At 44.9% G+C, this 24,046-nt stretch overlaps 1 protein-coding gene across 8 annotated transcripts in view, besides 3 other annotated features; it reads right to left on the reverse strand.

The window, feature by feature from the left end:
- Positions 1-24,046, reverse strand: part of Runx2 (runt related transcription factor 2) — a 318,811-nt gene that overhangs the window by 239,133 nt on the left and 55,632 nt on the right. For 3 of the 8 annotated variants that reach the window (NR_073425.1, NM_001271631.1, NM_001271630.1), the window contains exon 1: positions 114-1,057. The exons of 1 other annotated variant lie outside the window; for it this stretch is intronic. Coding sequence is in view for 6 of the 7 variants with exons in the window: in NM_001271631.1 (NP_001258560.1) it covers positions 114-515 (402 nt within the window). In the remaining variant the exon portion in view is untranslated. Of the gene's footprint in view, positions 1-113; positions 1,530-24,046 lie in introns of those variants that run through there. 4 more of the 8 variants (NM_009820.5, NM_001146038.2, NM_001271627.1 and 1 more) reach the window with 2 other exon arrangements.
- Positions 1,284-5,577: a promoter, noted in NCBI's record as "-4056 to +246 fragment for P2 promoter". NCBI's record gives the evidence for it as "EXISTENCE:reporter gene assay evidence [ECO:0000049][PMID:20215006]".
- Positions 2,420-2,428: a transcriptional cis regulatory region, noted in NCBI's record as "GR (glucocorticoid receptor) element". NCBI's record gives its function as "mediates downregulation by dexamethasone" and the evidence as "EXISTENCE:reporter gene assay evidence [ECO:0000049][PMID:22422618]".
- Positions 3,289-3,317: a protein binding site, noted in NCBI's record as "P2-E-box-1777". NCBI's record gives the evidence for it as "EXISTENCE:protein binding evidence [ECO:0000024][PMID:20215006]".

The following is a 24,046-nucleotide window of genomic DNA, read 5'->3' on the forward strand; positions in this document are numbered from 1 at the left end:
CCCTGAGTGGAGCCACCAAGGCTGGAGTCTTGGAGGACACCCATGGGCACCGAGACCACGGCGGGAAGGTTCCATGGGGCCGGGCCAGGATCTGGGGGTGACCAGTCTCTTACCTTGAAGGCCACGGGCAGGGTCTTGTTGCACCGCCAGTGCGAGGGCAGCACGGAGCACAGGAAGTTGGGACTGTCGGTGCGGACCAGTTCGGCCGGGTGGTCCGCGATGATCTCCACCATGGTGCGGTTGTCGTGCGGCGGCCTCAATCGGGGCACTGCGGCCGCCGCCGCTGCTGCCGCCGCCGCTGCCGCCGCTGCTGCTGCGGCCGCCTCCTGCTGCTGCTGCTGCTGCTGCTGTTGTTGCTGTTGCTGTTGTTGCTGCTGCTGTTGCTGCTGCTGCTGCTGCTGTTGCTGCTGCTGCGCAGCCACCACCGGGCTCACGTCGCTCATCTTGCCGGGCTGCAGGCTGCTGGAGGGGGGGCTGAAGCGCCGGCTGGTGCTCGGATCTACAGGAATACGCATCACAACAGCCACAAGTTAGCGAAGTGGCCGGGGGAGGGGGAGGAGGGTGGAAATGGGGGGCGAGGAGGAGGAAATCGAGGGGGTGGAGGCGAGACGGGGGCGGAAAGAGGATGGAGGTGACGGGACAGAGGAGGTGAGAAATCAAGTTCGAGGAAGCCGTGTGCCGGGCGGAGTCTGCTGGGGGCCGGCGACTGGAGACCGGACAGAGTCGGGGTAGCGGGTGGGGACACCCGAGAGGCGCGGATCTCCACCGGGAGGCTTGGGAGTCCCTGGCGGTGGCTGCAACGAGCGGGACGCGGGGGCGTGTTTGGCCCAGCCGCCGCAAGGGACTTGAAGTTAACAGCTTGCAGTAGGGGCCCCTTGGGGCACCGTGTCCTGGGTGCGCTGGCGCCCCGCTCCGGGTTCCAGTACGGTAGTGGAGCCCCGCAGGTTCAGCAGTCCATCTCGGCGGTGCGTGTGGCTCCTCGCTGTCCGCCACCGCCAAGCAGAGCGCGGCTGCCCAGCTCGCGGCGCCGTCGCTTGCCCGCGCCGCCTCCTCCGCCTCCTCCTCCGAGGCCGCTGCGCGCTCCCCGCGCCGGCAGCGCGCTCCGAGTCCTCCGGCCGCCGAGTCCTTCCTTTCCCCGGCTTCTCCTCTCGCCCTCTCCTTCGCCGCCGTCTAGCTCGCAGCCTCGTCTCTCCTGCTCTTTGCAAAGTGCCCCGGGCCCCCCTCGCGTTTCAAGGTGCCGGGAGGTAAGTGGGGGCGGGGGGAGAGCGGATCTCGGGGCGACAGATCTGGAGCCTGCGGATCGCAGCCGCTGCCGCCGCCCGCCGGCCGCTAGAAGCGCCGCTGCGCTCGCTCGGCGCCCGAAGCTGTAGGGAGGAGGTCCCCGCCTAGGACATCGCCGCCTGCGTCCTCGGCTCCCCACTTCACCCTCAGGACCGGGAACCACTTCTCGGTCTGACGACGCTAAAGCTGAGAAGCGGGAGAGCCTCAGGCTGCTCCGACTGGCGTTAATTTTTCGTTGTTAACTTCAGGAGAGGAGGAAGGGAAATTCTCAAGTCTCCACGTTGACTTCTGAGCACTCTTCACCCTGCCCCCAACCCCACCCCACATTGGTTGGGGCGGGGGGCAGGTTTTTACAGGCTTCGGGAGTGCCCCCCCTTAGGTGACACCAAAATGGGTGACAGGAGTGTTTGTCAAAATAGTTTTAGAAACTCTAACGGATGTCTGGACACTTTTCTTATATATTCCTTCTTGTCATTATTGGAGAATAAGGATGGGTTGCTTTTTTAATAAAAAGAACTAAAAAATGACAGCTTGGTAATTAAAATAAGTTGTAAGTTGATAAAATGCTTGCTGGGAAAGGGGGAATACACAGCGGTTATCCATTCATTTCCCAATCTTTTATTAAGTGTAGTCTTCGTCTCAGACTAAGTCTAGTGTCTAACTGTCTTTCTAGCCACTCCCCACTTTGGGGGGTTAAAAATAAAAAGTTTAAAAAAAAGTTCAGTAATTATTTATTTATGTTTTTGTTTCCCGGCGTTATGGGGGGAGGCGATTTTGGAATCCCCAAAAGATTGTGGTTGAGAGATGAAGGAGTGCGGGGAGCGGCAGCAGTTTTGTTTTTTTTTTGTTTGTTTTTTTTTTTTTTGTTTGTTTTTTTACCTAAAATGTGGTTTTTGGAGGCTGGGATTTCTAATGATTAGGTTTTTGTGGTTTATATAGACACGACTCAAACTGAGGCGATCATTATACTGATGGGAATCAGAAGCACGTGGGTGTCTCCGACCAGCCTCAAATTCTGAGCCTTCAAAACAAATCAAACAACGTGCGGCGGCGCCCACAGAAGCCGGGAAATCCGCCGGAGGCTGATACACCCCAAGAACCAGGCAGAAGCAATATCGGGCTGGCTCACCTCTCAGCGTGATGTTCTGTTATATGTCTTGCCTAACCTATTATTTTAAAACTTCCAACGCTTCCAAATAGAATCATTTTACCAAAATCCCCGGCGATTCGTAACAAGGTAGTTGACGCAACTGTGATTTGGTGAAATCAATGAAAAATTGGGAGTCGTCCCCTAGGAGGACTAAAGAAGAGGGCTAGCTGGGTAACATTTCTCACCATCCGTCTTATTTAAAGCTCTTCACGTAGCCATTAATTTGGGGCTTTTACTGCTGGGGTGCAAATGCCTTCCAAATTCAGCAAGGGACCTGTCATGACCCTCCCTAGCGCAGTTGCCACTCTCTGACCTTCCCTCCCCGCGCGCCCAGCAGGGCCCAGAAAAGGTACCCGGAGCGCGCAAAAGAGGTTGTTTGCGCCTCTTTGCAACTCGAGACTAGAAAATACAAAAAGTGGATCGCTGTGCTCAGATGGTCTGGGGACCCGTGCTCCTGTGCCTGAGAGGCGCTCTGGGGGTTGAGGAGTGGACAGAGTTGAGTGTGACTGCTTGCTCTCTCACAGGCTAGGGATGATACTGGGGAGCACTCCTGTGCCCTCCCCCTTTGAGTCACTGCTTCTGCCTCCCCTTTCTGCTTGCACCACTTACAACTATGCAAACCCCCCCCCCCCCCGCCGCCGCCGCCGCCGCCCACGTCCCATGTCGGTCTTTCCTTGTCTCTTGCTCTCTTTCCGGATTCTTCCACCAGTCCTCCCTCAGACTTGAGTCACCTCCCTGAGCCACTCAGTCTCCCTCTTCTTCCACTGCCCGCTCCTCTATGCCACTACCTGTGGCGCCCACATCTCCCACCCGACTTCCTCGTAGCTGGTGGCCTCTGTGTCCCTAGCGCTCACTCCCGATATACATTACAGGTGGAGCGAGTTACTGAGCTGTCTCCTAAGGGTGCTACTTTAAATATCTTTTTGATCACAGGGGAGAGCTCTAAGCCTGAATACTGCCTCACCGCGTGTGTGCGCTCCCTTGCACTAATCGCCCCAGCCATAGACGCCAGCCTAGAAAAGGAAGCCAGGCTTCCTAACCCATCTAAGAGAGAAACTGCACCCAAACTAACTTGTATCCTCGCAAATTCATAACCTGACGTCATGACTCAATTACATACCTACCCCTCCTGCCCTTAGTGGGACAGCTTTCTTTAGTGGCACAGCCCACAGAGATGGCTTGCTTTCATTGCCCCTCATTTTAAGTGTTGGGAACTGCAGAAGAGCAGAGAGTCCCCAGAAATCGATAGTGTCGATAGTGGGAGAGGGTATTTTGTTCTCCTCCCAGGAAACCCACAGAACAAGGGACTTCCACAAACTGACAGAACTGAGAAACGGCCCATGTTTCAAATAGGGGCTCCCAGAGTGGGGCTTTTTCCAACAAGAAACTCTACAGTCGTTTGAATATAAGAAATCCTATCTTGGGGACCTTTGCTTTCCCGCCATTGCTGTTTAGTTACCACCACTCCATGCTCCCCCTTTTTTACTTGATGCATAATGAGACATGCAGGCCTCAATGGTTGGGGATTTTAAGGGCAATTTAATCAATGGTGAGATTATTTATTTTAATTAATCATATCCGGTAATTCAGCTTTATAGCCTTGCTGGGCATCCTCCCTCCATTAAACATTTCAGTAGAACTAATGTAAGCAGCTCTTGGAAGTTCCCAGTCTTGGATCCCTTAAAATATCCTACAGTTATTTATAATGTGGAAATGAAATTTTCCACTGAATGCCCTACCAACGGCTCAGGTATCTGGATTTCAGTCTGCTTTCAAGAGCGCTCTTGCTCTCAGCTGGAACTGGCGTGGTCTTTGCTCTGAACATTAAACTTCAAGTAGGAAACATTTCCACAGCCCCTTCCCTCAAACTTCCCCTAGCAGTAAAAGCATAGGAAAAAAACGTGGGGGCTTTTGTGTATGCGTCCTTACTGCTGCCATGAAATGCTAAGTCTCTTAGATTTTTTTTTTCCTACGTGAAAATGTTCTAACCAAGGGCTGACTGAGAGTACAGCTCACTCAGTAAAGTGCTTACTGCAGGCACAGGAGGTCCTGAAGCCAGTGCCTAAGCCCCACTCACCCAGATATCAAAATAAGATGGTGTTTGAACCCTAGTGCTGGGAAGGCAAGCTAGGCTAATCCCTGGGACCTGCTGCCTAGACAGCCTAGCTGACTCAAGGGGCCCAGGCCAGTAAGAGCCTGCCTTAGAGGACAGGGTGGATTACATGTGAGGGATCACGCTAGAGGGTGACCTTTGGCCACTACAGGCATGCATCTACACACACACACACACACACACACACACACACACACACATCCTATACACATACACCCCAAACATACCCTATACTCACCCTACACATACACAAACCCCCTATATACATACCCTATGAATACACACCCTAAATACATTCCCTACGAATACACACCCTATATATACACATAACCTACACACCCCCTATACACACATACACACCTTACACACATCCTATATATACACCCTGCAACACATACACACACTTCTAAAAAAAAAAAAAAACACCCACTAGATTCCTCTGTACAAATATTCTTCTTTTCAGTTGTAGGTTACAGCACTAAAATAAATACATTTTTTCTGAAGATTTGACTACTGTGAAAGATACAAGCATAGCCCCTTCTTAATGTTAATATAACTGTTTTGTGATAACACCTGGCAACTTTCACTCTCCAAAGAAGGTGTGATGTTAAAACAGTCTCTTCTCTCTCTCTCTCTCTCTCTCTCTCTCTCTGTCTCTCTGTCTCTCTGTCTCTCTGTCTCTCTCTGTCTCTGTCTCTGTCTCTGTCTCTCTCTCCTTGCTTTCCCGTCCTAACTCCTTCCACATTATTTTATATACTTGTGATTTTCCTTTTTTTTTTTTCATGTTGAAAAGTCCTGTAAAATCTTAAATACCTTTCAGTGAACCAGCTGATAAAATAGGATGGCTACTGGAAAATTAGGACCACTGTGAGCTTTCTGCTCATGTGTGAATGTGTGTATGGAGGGGAGTGGGGATGGGATGGGTGTTGAAAGCAGAAAGGTCTTTGGAGAGTTTTCTTTGGGCTTTGATTGTATGAAGCTAGCCTAGAGGTCAGTGCTGTCACCCAACCAACAGTTATAGCAGAGCCCATAGACTAAATCTGGCCTAAAGTCTCTTTTTGGCTGGCCTATATGCTATGATGTTCATGCTAATGTGTATGCGTGTTTGTACATTCATGCATAAACCACGTGGCTACACGTGTGTGGATATGCATGGAGAGGCCCTCAGTTGATGTTGGGGAATCACCCTGGATTGCTCTCAAACCCACTAGCCAATTTGAACCGGGGATCCCCAGTCTTTGGAATCTGAACTCACATCCTCTCCTGCATGGCAAGACCTTTTAACCATTTTTACTTACTCATTCTATGTAGATTGGGCATTTTGTCTGCATGTGTGTCTTGCAATGCTTGAGTGCCTGGTACCTTCAGAAGCTAGAAGAGGGTCTTCCTGGCAACTGAAGTTGCAGATGGTGGTAAGCTGCCATGTGGATACTTGGGATTAGACCAAAGTCTTCTGGAAGAGCAGCCAGTGCTGTTAACTGTTGAGCCATCCTTCTAGGCACATTCTAACCACTAAGCCACCTTGGCAGCACAGATAGGATTTACTAGGTTCATTACTCACTTTCCATCCATAGCTCCAAAAGAAACACAAATGGGGCTGGTGGGATGGCTCAGAAGGTAAGAGCACTGATTGTTCTTCCGAAGGTCCTGAGTTCAAATCCCAGAAACCACATGGTGGCTCACAACCATCCATAATGAGATCTGATGCCCTCTTCTGGTGCGCCTGAAGACAGCTACAGTATAATTATGTATAATAATAAATTTTTGCCAGGTAGTGGTGGTGCATGCCTTTAATCCCAGCACTTGGGAGGCAGAGGCAGGCAGATTTCTGAGTTTGAGGCCAGTCTAGTCTACAAAGTGAGTTCCAGGACAGCCAGGGCTACACAGAGAAACCCTGACTTCAAAAAAACAAAAACAGCAACAAAAAGAAAACAACAAAATACACACACACAAATGGACATACCGAGAATTTTCTGGTGTGCACAAGTCTTACATACACTTTTAAGACAGCTTAAGAACTCCCGTGATTCCGAGGCCTTCTGACATGCTTTTCCTGTTTAATTTTAGACAGTTAAATGCTGCCTGATTTGTTTTAAGCCCAGTAAATTTTTCCTGTTGTCAGTGGACCTGTAACAATTTGCATGGCTGTAAAAAGAGATGAAATGTTCGCAGCGGAGGGTTTAGCATCATAAACCTCTCCTCATTGTTCTAGTTAACATTCCCGTGGGGGCATTTCCAGACCCTCATAAGGGTACAGTGTTGTTGTAAAGCGGTGATGCTTGCCATGTGATCCCTCAGAGCTGCATCGAGGGAGCTCCTGTGGAAGCTTTATGCCCTTAAAGGGGACTTACATTTTGGTTGACTAAAATACCAACTTCCTAAATAATATTCTCCTTACCTGAAGACCAAGATTCTAAAAATTAGTCTTACTTCATTTTCCACCATTCAGAGAAGTGAAATTAATTTTCCTTAATTAGCCCGCTGGCATTTAGGTGTTGGTTGGCTTTTGGTCTGTGGTGGCAGCAATGGTCAATGGCGGAATGATCTATATAAAAAGTTTACAGGGTTTCGTGATGAAACATATGAGAACCCCTAAAATTAAAGGTTTCCTGTGGGAATCCAATCATCTTATCAAATGCTCTCCTCTCACCCTAAACTCACCCAAGATGGCGCTGTTCAGTTCTAATCTCTCTGCTCAAGGCACCAAGGCCTCATTTTAGACCTAGAGATGACCAAATGTCATGCCCAAACAATGGGAGAAATGGAAACTATGACATCTTTGCTCCAAATAACAGAGTACAAAACCCACCATTTTCACCATGTCGGAAACTCCTATTACAATAGAAAGAAGTAGAAAAAGAAACCGGGTGTCAAGAATCCAAATCGTCCTACCAGCTGACTGTACGCAGGCAGTCCGTTACTATGAGTGGTGTTCTGCGTTGTGAGGTCTCACCCGCAGAAACTGCCTATCACGTTGCCACCTAAGATCCCCTGGAAATGGATTTTTCTCCTATCTAGCTAGGATCAAGTCCCATAAACAATGGTCTAGTCATCTCCTCCTACCTTTAGCGACTGTCCCAACACATCATTTCAATGGCCAGATCGGGACTGGGCGAGTGTCTGAATGGCTTCCATAGGCCAGCTGCAGTGCTGTCCTATGTGAGTTAATTAAAATATGGCAATTTTACTTTTTAGAAAGGTGGGCAGGTCTTTCTCCTGGTCACATTCCTATCGGAGCTTCTGCTTCCAGAGCCGTTGTTCTCCCTTGTAAGGTTCAGTTATCAACTTTCTGCCTCTCAGCTCAAAGTTCTCCCATTTCACCAGTTGTGTATCTGTGGCCCATTAACTATTTCTCATTACTAGCTGGCAATGATATTCCACTCCGAAGAGGATAAGGAAGAGACATTTCGGGAAGAAAGAATTTTTGGTCTAGTTCTCTTGTGTCTACAGCAAGTCTCTGCAGTCTAACACATGCAGCACACACACACACACATACACACACACACACACACACACACACACACTAAAGAGAGAGGGAAAGAATTACTCCAGACCCAAGTGCTACAGCAAAGCTCCCTTGTCCAGTGTTGCTGGGTGCAAGCAGCACATATCAACCAAAAGCAGTTAGCAGCCAGCCCCCCACCCTACACTATAGACCCTCCCATCTGCATTGTTCATAACAATATTCCTTTAAGGAACAGCTTAGTCCAGGTGCCTGCAGACAACCTTTCTGTCTTCCAGTATTCTAAGCTATGGAAGGTTTGCATCTTAGCTTTGCATGTACACAGGCAAGGACTCTTCCTTGGTTGCCCTGAGAATAGGAGATATTTTCTATTATTCCTCTTTCTTGCTCGCTTTCAGTCCTGAGGATTGAACTTTGTCCCCCACCCCCTAGTCATTACTACTTTATTGGACTGTATTCTCAGTTCTTTTTCCTTATTTTTATTTACTTATTTATCAAACAGGGTCTTGCTAAGTTACCCAGGCTAACCTTGAATTCTCTCCGTAACCCGATTAGGCCCAGAATTTGAGGTTCTCCTGCCTCAGCCTCCAGAGAAGCTAGAATGGTGGGCCTTTTCCACCAGGCTCAGCACTTGTTCCCTCTCCCTCCCTCCCTGTCTCCCTCCCTGTCTCCCTCCCTCCCTTTCCTTCTCCCTCTCCCCCTCCCTCCCTCCCTTCCTTCCTCCCCTTTCTCTGTGCCATTGTTTGTTTGTTCATTTTAGGTTTTTTTTAAAGATTATGTTATGTGTGTGATTTTTTTTGCCTATATGTATAAAAGTACTCTAGGTGCCAGCAATGCCCACAGTGGCCAGCAGACGGCATCAGACACCGTGGAGCTAGAGTTACAGGCATGCTGGAAATCAAACGTTGGTTCTCTGAAAACACTCTTAACAGTTAAGTCATTCCTCTGTCCCCTACTTTCTGTATTCTTTAGACTTCATTTACCTTTGTTAGGTCAATTCCTTTTTGCTCCAATCCCCTGATATTATCAGTAATTATTTAAACTTGCCTGCTCAAATCATTCTGTGGTCTTTCTTCACTGGACTTGGTTATGCTAAGGCTTTCACGTGATAGCCCCCAGCATGTCCTCAGCCACACTGGTTTCTACTTGGATTACCCCTTTGGGTCATATGAAGAGCACTCTAAGGACTACATCATATCTACTAGATGATTTATTTTTACCTATTGAGAAGCATAGTTAGGAGATATACATATTCAAGAGATGAAGATGCCAACAGAGGCAAAAGATGGGTGTCTTAAAACACAAGGTGAAACTACTTGGCATTTCTTCTGGAGTTCTCTTTCTATATTTCATAAAATCCTACAGCTCATGTGATAATGAAAAGATATATAATTATGGACAATAGTAAATGGAGACAGTTGGATGCATATGTGTATATAAATGTAGATGAATATTTGTGTGACATTAAAGATATAGAGATCATGAATTTAGGAGTGGGTGTACATGAGAGGAATCAGAGGAGGGTAGGAAGGGTGGTAGTGGTGTTGCAGTACTCATGCATGAAGCTCTCAAAAAGTAAAATAAAATAAAAATTGTTTAAAAAATACATAAATAAAATCACAGGCAAAAACTCCAAAGTTGACCTGTGTTCAGATCTGACAAGAGCCAGTGGCAGAGAAGGATATCTCAAGGGACCAGAAAGGCACAATGTTAGGTTCCAAGGAAAAGAGGAGCAGCAACATGTATACAATGCCTGGGTGCAGCTGAGCCAAGGACTGGGCAAGACTATAACTCAATTAAAAAATAAAGCTAGGGACTGGAAAGGTGGCTCAGCGGTTAAGAGCACTGACTGCTCTTCCAGAGGTCCTCAGTTCAATTCCCAGCAACCACATGGTGGCTCACAACAGTATGTAATGGGTCCGATGTCCTCTTCCAGTGTCTGAAGACAGCGATGGTGTACTCATATACAATAAATTAATACCTAAACCTAAAAAATGAATTATGAAAAAAAGAAAATAAAGCAAAGGCAATATGGGATTAAACAAAATAAACGGGTTGAATATTGCTAATTTTCTGCAAGCTCTTAATATGCCACATACATTTTCAATCTCCATGAGAGAAACGTAAAAGCAATGTTTAAGAGTTTAATCATTGCTTCCAAAGAAAGCTCAAGGCCTTGGAAGTATACAGAATTGTTGGTTGGTTGGTTGGTTGGTTGGTTGGTTGGTTGGTTGAATGCTAACTTAACTAAAGCAAAGTGGGAGGGGCTGAGTTAGAACATTAAAGAGGCGTCTGTAAAGGGATATTATGGAAATAGACAGCCATCCCTGTCTGTAAACTACTGTGACGTATTTGGTTGGGCTGTTTACATCAGTCACTCGGTCCTGGTACCATGATTCTCACTTGTGTACCTCTTCAAGGGAGGAAACTTATCGAGGCTGCCTCAAGAAGCCACGCCCCAACCCTTGCCCACATCCTATCCCAGCAGCCTCCTCGGTGGGGTGGGGCAGGAGTGGTTCTCTAGGTACCGCTGGTTTTAGGGGAAGGAGAAGTGTGAGATTAAGGTTGAGATTCCCCACTTGGTTTTAAATTTTTATACTTTGTTCATCGTGGGATTTTATGGTATCAAAATTGATTTTTAAGAATACTGGGTTAAGTCAGGCGTGGTGGCACACGCCTTTAATCCCAGCACTTGGGAGGCAGAGGCAGGCAGATTTCTGAGTTCGAGGCCAGCCTGGTCTACAAAGTGAGTTCCAGGACAGCCAGGGCTACACAGAGAAACCCTGTCTCAAAACAACAACAACAACAACAACAACAACAACCAGAAAAAAAAAAAAAGAAAAGAATATTGGGTTAGGGGTTATTAGAGATAGCTCAGCAGGCAAGACTGCTTTCCAGTGGTTCAGAACATGGGACCCGCACACACAATGAGTCAGTCACCCACAACTCAAGCCTCCAAATATAAATTTCCATGTGGGGACCTTATGATTATTTTTATGTCAGACTTCCCACAACGTGTCAGATTCAAAGAACTTTTCCAGAATTGAGCTGACTTATTCTGCTTAAAATTTATTATTCTCATGGCTACTGAAAGTATAGGTTGCATCTACTAGTTCTATTGAATCTAGTGTTTTTCTTCTCCTGTTTCTGACCTACCTCACCCCTCACCCTACCCCACCCCCACCCCCACCCCCATCCCCGCCCCGGTGTTTATCTTTAGTAATGTGATTATGCTGTGCTTGTAACTGCGTTATGAAACTTGATGAAGGTGTTAGATTTTAACATACATGTCATTCACAGTTTAATCCTGGTCTCCCAGGAAACTAAAAATTCTCTTCAAAGGCAGCTCCGATCCAATTGGACCATGGAAAATAGACTAACGAGAGAGTTATCAAAAGCAGGACCCGTGAGCAGCAGAACATAGCGTACAGTCAGCCTTGGAAAATGGAAAGGCTTTCAATTTTCAACTTTGCTTTGCTAGCAGTTACAAATGCAAGTTTAAAATGGCGAAACTGGAAGGAAATCCTTGGAGAGTTGCTTTGCACTTGTCACGGAAAGAAAGACATGAAGGGTATCAGTAGAAACAATCTATCAGTCATTCTGATTGCACATGCATGGAGAGAAAAATAAATTCATCTCATTCACTCCTCCTTGAAATCATTCTATCATATGAGTAACATATGTGGCCTTGATAAATTTAATACGAGCTACTTGGTTTTCTGACCTTCTCCTTCGGAGAGTATAGAATTGGAAGTCACAGAGGAGAAAGAATGGACTTTCAGAAGGTTACTGTTGGAGAGGATCCTTGGTGTCTTCTGTTTAAAGTCACAGGCAACAAGATCCCTGGGGTCGGGGGAGGGGTCTGTTTCTATAGAGGGTCTCCTAGGAGAACGGATGTAGCTACAACTTGGGGAATCTAGCTGGGTGGCTCACTGTAAAACCCTGAACTAACCCTAGACTAACACATGCTACAGCCTCAGAGAAGTCTCTAAGTGAAGTTTCTGTAAGTTCCTCAACACCAAAATGCCCACTATGTCCACTTCACTGTTTAGGGGGGAAAAAGATAAGAGAGACATTTATTTATGTTCCTGAAGCTTAGGACACAGTTCTTATCTTTGCCATCAATGTATATAGGATTGGGACTTCTACGGTAAGAGAAGCTATGCTTTTTCCTTTTGGTTCAAACATAGGTAATCTAGACCACTGAAGTCTAGGGAAAGAAGTTCTAGCTCTATCCCATGAACAGGTAGTGTGCGGTGTCTACAGGAGTCGTGGAATGGGCTAGCCCTAGATAGCCCTGGTGGGAAGCAGAAAGCCTAGCAGATACTATATGATCGATGTGTATTAGTTGATTTATGAACATGCCTATGTAGGCAGAAACTTGGGTCCTGAGCTATACTAATCACCACTTTCTACATTGGCCTGTCTCTTCATTCTGTTAATCCTTTATTATTCCTTATGTCTATATCCTCCATTACCCTAAATCAGGCCTTTATCATCTCGAGTCTCACCTGTCATAGATACGAAACGTACCTTGCTATATCCATTTATGCACAGTTCAATCACAATCCACTCTCGGCATAAGCATCTGTGCTCTCCCTTAAGAGGTTGAATGCTATCACATTGCACAGCTTTAAACTCTTACGTGGTTTCATAGCATCCACCCCACCCCCACCCCGACCACCTAAGGACTCCTGGGCAGGGAGATGGCTCTGCAGGTAAAGTGCTCTCCATGCCAACATGACCTGAGATAAATTCCAGCACCCACATAAAAGCGAGTCACCAACATAGGGATTTATAATCCTAGTACTCAGGGAGGGTCCTGGGGCTTTGGTGGCCAGCTAGCCTAACTAATGTCAAACTCTAGGTTCAGCAAGAGACCTGTGTAAGAAAGTAAAATGAACAGTGATAAAGAAATGTGGGGCAATGGGCTATGCACAGACAGCCTGGTCTCCAGTTGAACTTAGGTCTTGAACGCTGGTGGGACCTGGTGGGTGGTAATTCCTGCCTACATGGGACGGAAGGTGTTCGATCATGGCTCCTGTCGAAGTTACCCGCCCCCACAGCCCCCCACAGGAGAGGCATGTGGCTATCAGTCACATAGACAATGTCCCAAGCTTCTGGCATTCTGGCTAGACTCCAACCCCACAGTTACCTGGAAACAGCAAGACAGCCCAGCTCTATAAGGGGGGCTGCTTGGCCCCTCCTCACTCTCTTTAAGCTTTTACCTTTCTTACTCTCTAGCCCTCTTTCTCTTCCCCTCAGCCTCCCCCCCCCCCCCACGTAGCCATGGCTGGTCTCTCTCTTTCTACCTTCTCTCCTTTCTCCCTGCCTTTCTACCACAAAGCTCTAAAACCTTAGACTGTCTCTGATCATGAAGGTCTGCCATGCTTAAATGATGGGATAGGCCTAACAAGCCATGTCTAACCTCCCGCCAGAAGGCCTTCCTACACTGCAGCCACAGACCAGACTAAGGACTCTTCCCTTCGTGGAAACCACCCAGCGCCCTCTTCTCCCCCTGCCCTCTAGGGCCTTCCTCCCCAGAGCCAAGTGCGGCCCCAGGGGCCCCTATTCAGATCCTCCACCTTATCTGACATGGAATGCAGGAGGCTGAGAACCTGGTACCTGAGGCTGCCCCTTGTCCACCACCCACCCTGTGGGGTCAGCGGCCTAACACAGCCAGATGCCCACCTGGGGCCGCGTGGAAAGTATCTGGCAGTCCTCCCATGCCCAGAGCAACGGAACTCTGGTGAGACGCAGGTTCTCTTCCACTCCCCTCTTTTCCCTACACCCACAGCCCCGCAAAGAAAGATACTTGAAAGTCAACATTAAACCTCCATAGTCACTTCCCCAGACACACACACACACACTGCGCTTGCACACAGTCACACACACATTCATACATGTGTCACCACACACTTGCATGTGTGCATACACACACAAACTCTTACACATGTTAAACCCACAGATCACACAGACATCTCACACACACACAATCACACATACACACACACACTTCACTTGCACACAGTCACACACACATTCATACATGTGTCACCACACACTTGCATGTGTGCATACACACACAAACTCTTACACATGTTAAACCCACAGATCACACAGACATCTCACACACACACAATCACACATACACACACACACACACACACACACACACATGCACACATATACTTATGCACACGCATGCACACACACTCTGGTCCCCAAAGTTCATTTTGTTTTGTTTGTCACAAGTTTCACTCACTATGTAGCCCTGACTGTCCTACAATTCTCTCTGTAAACAGGTTAGCCTTGAATTCACAGATATCCTCCTGCCTCTGTCTCCTGAGTGGTGGAATTAAAGGTGCATGCTTCTATGCCCAACCCTCAGAAATATTTTAATCAAAACTTATATAACCTAAGACAGTTAACAAGGTATGATTCTAATTTATGTACCTTTTTTTCCTTCTGAGAAATAGTCAGGTATTATTAATTAAATATTTAAGGCATAAAATATATATTAATATAGTTTATGACAAAAATTTAATAAAAGTGGTATTAAAAATAAGGAAGGCAAATTTTATGAGTGACAAAGATCTTGTTCATACACTTTCTTAGTGGATGAAGGTGACTTCAAGGTCTCGGCTCACTGTGGTATTTACCTTGTACACAATAAATCTGAAGGCAAGGTACATCTGTTTTAAGTGTCAATTATTACAATAAACTGTAAATAACATTCTTTACAGCTATTTAAACATGTAAGATGTTAGATGTTTTATCACTCAAGTCTAATGGGAAAGCAGGTTCTTTTTAAGCAGAATGAATGAAACACAAGTTGCATAACTGAGTAGTCAACAGGGGCCATAAGCAACAATGGCTAGCAACAAGTGCAGTTGCTCCCAATCTGGGGCTATAGAAACATCAGGACGCGGTGTTCTAACTACGCCTCAGAAAGCAAGGCCATCTAGGAGGCAGGAGCATGATGGGACCACACCAGGAAACATACAGATATCTGGTGCAGTATGGACCCCGGGAGGCAACACATGTGCTTCTGGTTATAGACTCTGCAGCTGAGGGGAGGCAGAGAACTCCAGCTTCTCCAGAGCCCCAGCTTCTCCCCTATGCCTGGGTGACTCAGAAACCTTCATTTCAGCACTGGATGTGTCCACAGCTTCTGTATTTAAACCTCTGTTAAAATCATATGAACAGAGAGGTTTGGGGGGGGGGGAGACAGAGAGAGAGACAGAGACAGAAAGAGAGACAGACAGAGACACAGAGAGAGAGAGGAAAGAAGGGGGAGGGAGGGAGGGAAGGAGGGAGGGAGGGAGGGAGGGAGGGAGAGGAAGAGGAGTGGTGACAGACAGAGGGAGGGAGGAAGAAATGAAGGAAGGAAAGAAGGAAGGAAAAAGAAAGGAAGACTGAGAAAAATGAACTAAAAGAGTTTAAAAGAATAAAATAAAGCCATAACCGAAGGCTGACATGGGAGTCATGTGATAAGGAACTCAGGAATGTAATTTCCTGAAACAGCAGAACAGGAAGAGAGGATTGGCAAATGGGCAGTGCAGGCGTCGACACAAACTGGGGTTAGCCTATGAGAAGGAAAAACGTCAGAAATCTACTTTACATCATATGCAAAAAGTAACTCAAAATGAATCAAAGGTCAAAGCATGAAAAACTGAGCGACAAATCTCAAAAGCAAATAGGGTCAATTTTGTATCGCTATGAACTAGACAGTGGTGGATTCAAATCCAAAATACAAATAACTAAATGAAAATAAATCAGATTTCAAAAAACAGTTGTATTCAAAGGCTACTATGAAGAAAATGTAAAAACAACTCATGAAATGAGAGCAGATATAGGGTTTGCAAATCATCTGTCTTGTAAGAACATAGTATCAAAAATATATAAAGACCTCTTCCAACTCAACAACAAAAAGACTATCCAATTTAAAGCTGGGCAAAGAATCTGAATATAGGCATTTCTCCAAAGAGAAACTCAGATGGCCAATCAGTGTATGAAAAGGTGCTCACCTTTTTTTTATTATTTGTCATGAGACAAATACATATCAGATAATCTGAGATATCACTTTACAAATTATTATGGTGGTCACAGAAACTGAGCATTTTCAATAAAACAATAAAAACTCTGAAATGCTCTAAAATCTGAAACTACTACTCTAATACTGTGAGTAGAAAATTTTACACCTGACCTCTCACAATAAAACAGTCAAAAACAGGCACACTAAAAGTAGCATAGCTATTTACATTCAGTGTATGTGTGTGTGTGTATGTGTGTTTATGTGTATGTATGTGTGTGTATGTATGTGCATGTGTATGTATGTATGTGTGTATGTATGTATATGTGTGTATGTATGTGTATGTATGTATATGTGTATGTATGTGTATGTGTGTATGTGTGTGTATGTGTGTGTGTATGTGTATATGTGTGTATATGATTTATATATAAGGCATGGGGAGTGTCATACATATAGTTGAGACCCACCTCTAAGTTATTTCACTATATCTACAAATATCCCCACATCCCAAACTGTTCTGGACAAGTGCCTGTAATCAGTGAAGATGGATGTTAAAAAGAAAATTGGCAAAGATATGGAGAAGCTGGAACCATCATACATTTCTACTGGAAATATAAAACAGTACAGCCACCATGGCAGACAGTTTGGTAGCTTCTTAAAAAGTTAAACATAAAATCGACATACAACACACTAATCAATGTCTATGTGCATACCCAAGAGAAAAGAAAGCTTATGTGCACATATAAACAGTACTGCATGAACTCAGCAAACTTTATGTACACAGGCATGTGCCTGCATGTATACAAATTCATATATATTATATATTTTGTGTATTTAAATGTGCCTATGTGTATATGTACATACTTAAATGTATATGTGTATATGTATGTATATATACATATATAAATCATATGTATTTGACTAATTTGTATATGTAGACACATATACATAATTTAAAATGAAATATATTTTTAAAACATTGTATTAATAAAAGAAGCCAGACACAAAAGACTACATCATTTGTATCCATTTATAATAAATATCCATGTCCTTCTAACTGCTGTGATATATATAAATATATATTCATATACATACAAATTCACATGTTATATAATGTATATACGCACACACATATATGAAGCAATAATAATTAAAGAATTGAATTGGGAGTGCATGAGAGGAGTTAGAAGAAGGGAGGGAGGGAGGGTGCAAATTATGTAGATATATATGCGTGACAGACTTCAAAAGATTTTTAAAAACCTTGTACCTTGTATGTAAATACTCATAATAAGCAAAATGTGGGAAGCACTCAACCAGAGAATAAATTAAAACTGTTATATTCATCCAAAGAATATTAATTCAACAGCATAAAAAGGCATGAACTATTGATAAATACTGTGGCACTGTTGAGTTTTGAAAACATGGTGGGATGGGAAGGATTGTATCAGTGGTTAAGAGCGCTTTCTGCTCTTGTTGAGGACGCAAGTGTTGCTCTCAGAACCCACAGTATGCCTTCTAATTAGCTTCAACTCCAGTTCAAGGGGATCCAACACCTCTGGCCTCCATGGGCACCTGCTCTCACATGCCTATACCCACTCAGACACACACACACACACACACACACACACACACACACTGTAGTAGTTTAAGTAGGAATGGCTCCCATAGGCTCAAATAGTTGAATTCTTCCTCATTGAGAAGTGGTATTATTTGAAAGAGATTAGGAGGTGTGGCCTTGTTGGAGTGGGTGTGGTCTTAGAGTGGGTGAGGCCTTGATGGAGTGGGTGTGTCACTGGCCAGTGGGCTTTGGGAATCTCAGAAGCCCAAGCCAAGCCCAGTGTCTTTTGCACTTTCTGCTGCCTGTGAATCCAGATGTAGAAGCTTCAAGCTCCTTCTCCAGCACTTTGTCTGCCTGGATGCTGCCAGACTTCCTGCCTGATGACAATGGACTAAACCTCTGAACTGTAAGCCAGCCCCAATGAAATGCTTTTCTTTGTAAGAGTTGCCGTGGTCATGGTGTCTTTTCACAGCAATAGAACATTGACTAAGTCACAAAGATAATTAAAAATGAAATAAATCTTTTAAAGCATTATATTTAAAAAAAGCAGCCAGACAGAAATGACTACATATCATTTGTATTCATTCATAATAATAAAATGTCCATGTCCTTCTATTGCTGTGATAAAACACCCTGACCAAAGGCATCCTGAGAAGTGAAGGGTTTAGTTTGCTTACACTTCCACATCACAGCCTGTCATCAAAGGAAGTCAGGGCAGGAACTCTGGAGGCAGGAACTGAAGCAGAGGCCATGGAGGAACCCTGCTTAGTGGCTTGCTCAGTGGCTCGCCCTGAGGCTTGCTCATTCTGCTTTCTTATACCGTCTGGCACCTTCTGCACAGGCATGGCACTGCCCACAGTGAGTGGAACCCTTTCACATCAAACATAAACAAGGAAATGCCCATAGGCCAATCTAAATGTGAGCGTTTTCTCAATTAAGATTCCCTCTTCCTAGATAGATTTAGATTTTGAAAGAAAAAAAAAAAAAAGAACCCCAAAACCCAAACCAAGCAACCAACCAAACACCAAAGCAAAAAACCAGCATAGCCTATAACAGGGATGTCCATGGAGACAGGAAGTAAATTACTATTTGCCAGGGGCTGGATGGCTGTTATTGAGTATGGGGTTTCTCTAAAGGAAATGGAAGAGGTCTGGCCCTTGGCGGCAGTAATCCCCACCAATCTTCTTTGAAGCTTCTAAATCAGATATTTTGAAGTTTTTTTAGATATATGTATGAGTGCCTGCATGCATGTCACGTGCACTGTTGCATACGCAGTGCCCGTGGATGCCCGAAGAAGGTATCAGCTCCATTAGAACTGAAATTTACCTTGTGAGTGCTGGGCACGGAACCATCTCTCCAGCCCTTGAATCGTGGGCTTTTAAACCAATGAACCCTGTAAGATAGCTTGGTGAGTAGAGGCACTTGCCACCCAGCCTGAGGGTCTGCCTTCAAGCTCCAGAATCCACACAGCGGAAGGAGAGAAGGAACTAAGGCCCAAAAGATTTCTTCTGACCTCCTCAGGTGTGTGCCAAGGCACACACATATACATATTTTTTAATGCTATTTTATAGAAATTATATCTTAATTATAACCAAATTGATAGGAAACATTGAGTGGACACTTTAATTATGCGGTTATTCCCTAGAGAAACTCTGTGTTCTTTAAGAGAATGTAGAGACATAGCAAAAAACAAAAACAAAAACAAAAAACAAAACAAAAAACCAAAACAAAAAACCAAAAAACAGGGACATTCCAGAAGAGGAGAGAATTTCTTTTTTTTTTTTTTTTTTAAGATTTATTTATTTATTATATGTAAGTACACTGTAGCTGTCTTCAGACACTCCAGAAGAGGGAGTCAGATCTTGTTACAGATGGTTGTGAGCCACCATGTGGTTGCTGGGATTTGAACTCCAGACCTTCGGAAGAGCAGTCGGGTGCTCTTACCCACTGAGCCATCTCACCAGCCCAAGGAAAGAATTTCTAGGAAGTGAGATTTCATGCTTGTACATCCTGCTTTGGTTCAGGATACCCGCGTGGCTCTCTCTCCCTACTATTTTAAAAAGTCACTGCTTCAGTGAGTTTCTATGTCAGTTAGTTGTAATTATATCCCTCGTGGCACACACCATTTGTTGTTTATTTACCTGAGGTTATTTATTAGTTTATAATCTATCCTCTCCCTTCCTCTTTCTTCTCACATGGAGGCCGTAGCTGAGTGAGATCCTGAGTGTTTTGTTTACCCTGACCACCTAATGTTCAGAACAGTGGGCATCCGATAAATATGAGCTTGACTTCAGTGTGATAAGATAATCAGACACAGCGAGGGCATTCTAGCTACTGGCATGAACCCTCACCACTGGAATGCTGGGTTAAACAGACCTCTACTAACTAATAAATCAAAATGACAAAGCAGCTATGGTTAATTAAAATTGATTAGCTGCTGAAGCTAAATAGAAATCCCCAATCCTGTTTTTGTGTTAATGGTAGACTTAATGAAATGGTAAAAGTGCTCATTAAAATCTAACCATGTCCACTTACTCTAACCATGTCCCTGTGGTTTGTTTACTAAGCTAGAGTGCTGGGGATTGAACCCAGGACCTTATGTGTACTAGGATAAGCTGTATTCCCAGCACACATATTAGTCTTATAAGTTTAGGAAGAAAAATATGCGGTGAATATGGATTATCCCTTTAAATTCTATTGCTTTTAAAGTGTCTCGTTCTCCAGCGTTTACCCCCAAAAAGGAATTATTAAGTAGCTATTTTAAAAATATTTGTCATAGCCTAGACTTTAAAAGCCTTTTATAACTGAGGTTTTGGCATTTTATAACATGTTCTATAAGACTTCTACAAGAGCAATTAAGAAACACATGCGGTTCTGGTCAATATGTACGGAAATAATGGTGTCTTGAGGATCTCTCGCTCGCCTTCATTTTCTAAATATGAGCTTCAAATGAGTTTCTCTGGGAGGCATTCTGACACTGACATATCTTTCGAAAGTGTTGAAGTGCAACTTCAAGATTGGTATGAGGCTGTTTGCAAAATTTGCCAGGAGCCAAGACAATGTTTTTATTTATTTATTTATTTATTTATTTATTTATTGTTTTTCCTGAGACAGGGTTTCTCTGTGTAGCCCTGGCTGTCCTGGAATTCACTTTGTAGACCAGGCTAGCCTCAAACTCAGAAATCCGCCTGCCTCTACCTCCCAAGTGCTGGGATTAAAGGCATGCGCCACCACTGCCTGGCAACAATGTTTTAATTTTAACGTGTCTGTTTGTACCAGCATCAAGGAAGGAAGTAGGCAAGTCAGAGAGGATAAGAGACATTTAAAATGTTTTTCAGAAAATGGCCAAACACCAACCCAACCCAAAACAAAACAAAACTTCCATGGGCAGAGAAAACTTGAAGAGCATTCCCAAGAACTATGCCTGCAGACTCTAAAGACACCATTAACCGTCACGTTTGTTTCCTGCGCTATAATGATGCTGAATGAAACATTGCTTGGTGCTCCCCAAATGATCACTAGAACACTCAGCACTGACGCCAGCAGTAACGGCGGCAGAAGCCTGGACATTCTTAGGATCACTGGGTGGGAGATGGGAGCTTCCTGTGTGTCAGATGGGTTTCGGAGAAGTCACCAGAGTCATCTAAACTGTATCTTATTTAACAAGGTTGCACATCAGGACGGCACATGGACTTGGGGAGAGGGAACTTGTGTGCTTCCGCATAAGGCACCTTATAGTGTCTGTTGCTTGTTAGTCAGAAACACAGGGACCCCCAGCAGTCAGTCCCAGTCCAGTCATGTAAACTGGTTCCATTCTCTTTTCATTATCCAGCTATTCAATTACTGGTGATAGGGTTTGTTTGGTTGTTGTTGGGTTTTTTTTTTTAAAGCTCATATTATCCAATTTAATTCTTAGAGAAATCTAGTGAGTGGGCATGGTTTAAAAATTGTACCTCTTTTCATATTAGGTATCTTGGAAATGGTCTCTGAGAAATTATAAGGCCACACAGTCAGTATACACACGGCGCTACTTGAAGTGTTAAAGAATGTGTGGGTGTGGAACCAGGCACGGTGGCACACACCTGGAATCCCAGCACTTGAGAGACAGAGGCAGGAGGAGGGGGAGCTCAGCTTTATCCTTGGCTACGCTGTAAGGTGAAGGGCAGCCTAGACAACTGTATCAAGGCAAACGCGTGAGAGCAAAGGCCGGATAAATGTAACTTAAGGTGATTCTTGTTCTTGCAACTTAAGGAGGTTTTAACTGGTTGACAGGGCCTCAAGCATCTTGAGTGAGGACCCAAAGGTGCTGTGATTAGAAGACAGCACATCATAGACCACTTTCCCTTAGAAATAAATGAAGGGAAATTGTATCAGAGATTTTGTGCCAGAACATAATCCAGAATAGAAGAAACTGTGGGGAGGATGTTGGATGCTTGGCGGAGGATCAAGGGATTTATTTTTGTTCCTATTTTTTTTCTAGTATCTTATTAGGAAAATGTCAAGCAAATTATAAAGTTGAACATTAATTATCATCATCATCATCATTTGTGTGTGTGTGTGTGTGTGTGTGTGTGTGTGTGCGCGCGCGCATGCGTGCACATGAGCATGCCTGTGTGTATGTGAACACATATGTAGTGTCTGTGGAGGCCATAAAAGGATGTTTGAACTCCTGGACCTGGAGTTCCAAGCTGTTGTGAGCCACGGATAGGAATGCATGAATCAAACTAGGGTCCCCTGCAAGAGCAACAAGCTCTCTTAAGCACCGAGCAGTCTCTCCAGCCCCGGAGCTTCTTTTGACTGCGCATGCCCAGCCACGTCCTCACCACCTAAGCTCTACATGAACGAACACAGGTTTGCACTAGTGTTCCATCTTGAGAGGTTTGTGATGATGCTCTGAAATTCTTCATTCCTTCTTCCCGCAAATAAAGCTTACCACACACAAGCCCGTGTGCAAGTGGTTTGTTAAAATTATAAAGGGGGGGGGGGTGGATTCTACACACAAAAAGATACACAGTCTTGTATCCTACATCCCTACATCGATGTCTGCATATTGGTTGCAGGACCGCCCCCTTGGATACCAAAGTTTACAGATATTCAAGTCTCTCCTGGAACGTGGCTTCGTGTTTGCCTACAACCGATACGTATCCTCAGTGTAAATGCTATGTGGCTTGCTGTCATTGTGTTAACAATGAGTGACAAAAAGTCCACACATGTTCTGCACAGACATGTTCCTTAAAACACACCCCAGCTCACAGATATGGAGAGCTAGTTTTATAATTATAAGGGATAATATAGTACAATATAACTCCCAGTTTAGTGGGGTTAGGAATCAAAACGTAGAGGCAACCAAAGGACCATTAAGTCATGGGGATTAAAAGACATCTGGTAAAGGGCAGAGGATTTTGCATACATCAGAAATAGAGCTCTAAGTCCATCTTATTTACCTGTATCTTTTAAGGAACAGCTAAATGTCAGCTGATAAGCAATTACCACTGGAGAGGAGGGTACCATTTACTGGAGCTAGAAGTGTTCCATAACTATAGATAGTACTGGTAGAGGGATGGAGGAGGGGATGGAGGAGGGGGTGGGAGAGGGAATGGAGAAGTGGGTGGAGAGGGGGTGGAGGAGGAGGTGGAGGAGAAGATAAAGGATGGGGATGGAGGAGGGGGTGGAGGAAAGGTGGAGGAGGAGGTAGAGGAGGGGGCAGAGGGCACAGAGGAGAGGAAGAAGACCTTGCCTTGAGCCAGAGGCTCAGTTCCTGACAGGAGTTCTCCTCTCTCTTCTCCACCTCCTCCTCCACCTTTCCTCTATCCTTTGCTTCCTTTCTTCCCTCCTCCCCACCCCTAACCTTCTTCCTTACTTCTTCCTTTGAATGGGGAGAGGAAGAGCAAAGTGGAGATAGAATGAGAAAGTAGCAAGAGGAAGAGGAGAGAGGTAAACCAGGAACTGGGCCGAGGAGCTGCCGGCTTCCAGTGCAGTCTTAACTCAGTTTCTGTGCCGACTATTCATTAACAGGGAGGAAAGAGAAAGGAAATGAACTGGAGGCAAAGGAAGAAGTGGCGCTATAAGAGAGAAGAGAAAACCTCTTTTTCAAGATGTCCTTCCTATCCACAAAATCTCAAACTCCCTCTCAGCAACCCCGCCTCACAGTCCAGGCAGGCGGTGATTCTTCAGTTTGCGTTTGTAGACACAAACTTTTACAGTTCTTCTGCCCTAAGAGATACCCCGCAGGGGTCACCAGACACTAGATTCAGCAGAGGCTTTTTTGTTGACTTTTGTTGACTCGGGAAACCGATGGAACCACACCAGGTCTCCATTTTCTTGAATCTAAACTGGAACCAACAAAAACTTTCTTAACTTGTTGGATGTATTAAAATGAGCTGCTTTGGAGTCCAGCCTCTTTTGGGGGGGGGGGGGGGATCGAGACAGGGTTTCTCTGTGTAGCC

This window comes from Mus musculus, chromosome 17, assembly GCF_000001635.26.
Source record: "Mus musculus strain C57BL/6J chromosome 17, GRCm38.p6 C57BL/6J".
In the NCBI taxonomy this organism is placed as follows: domain Eukaryota; kingdom Metazoa; phylum Chordata; class Mammalia; order Rodentia; family Muridae; genus Mus; species Mus musculus.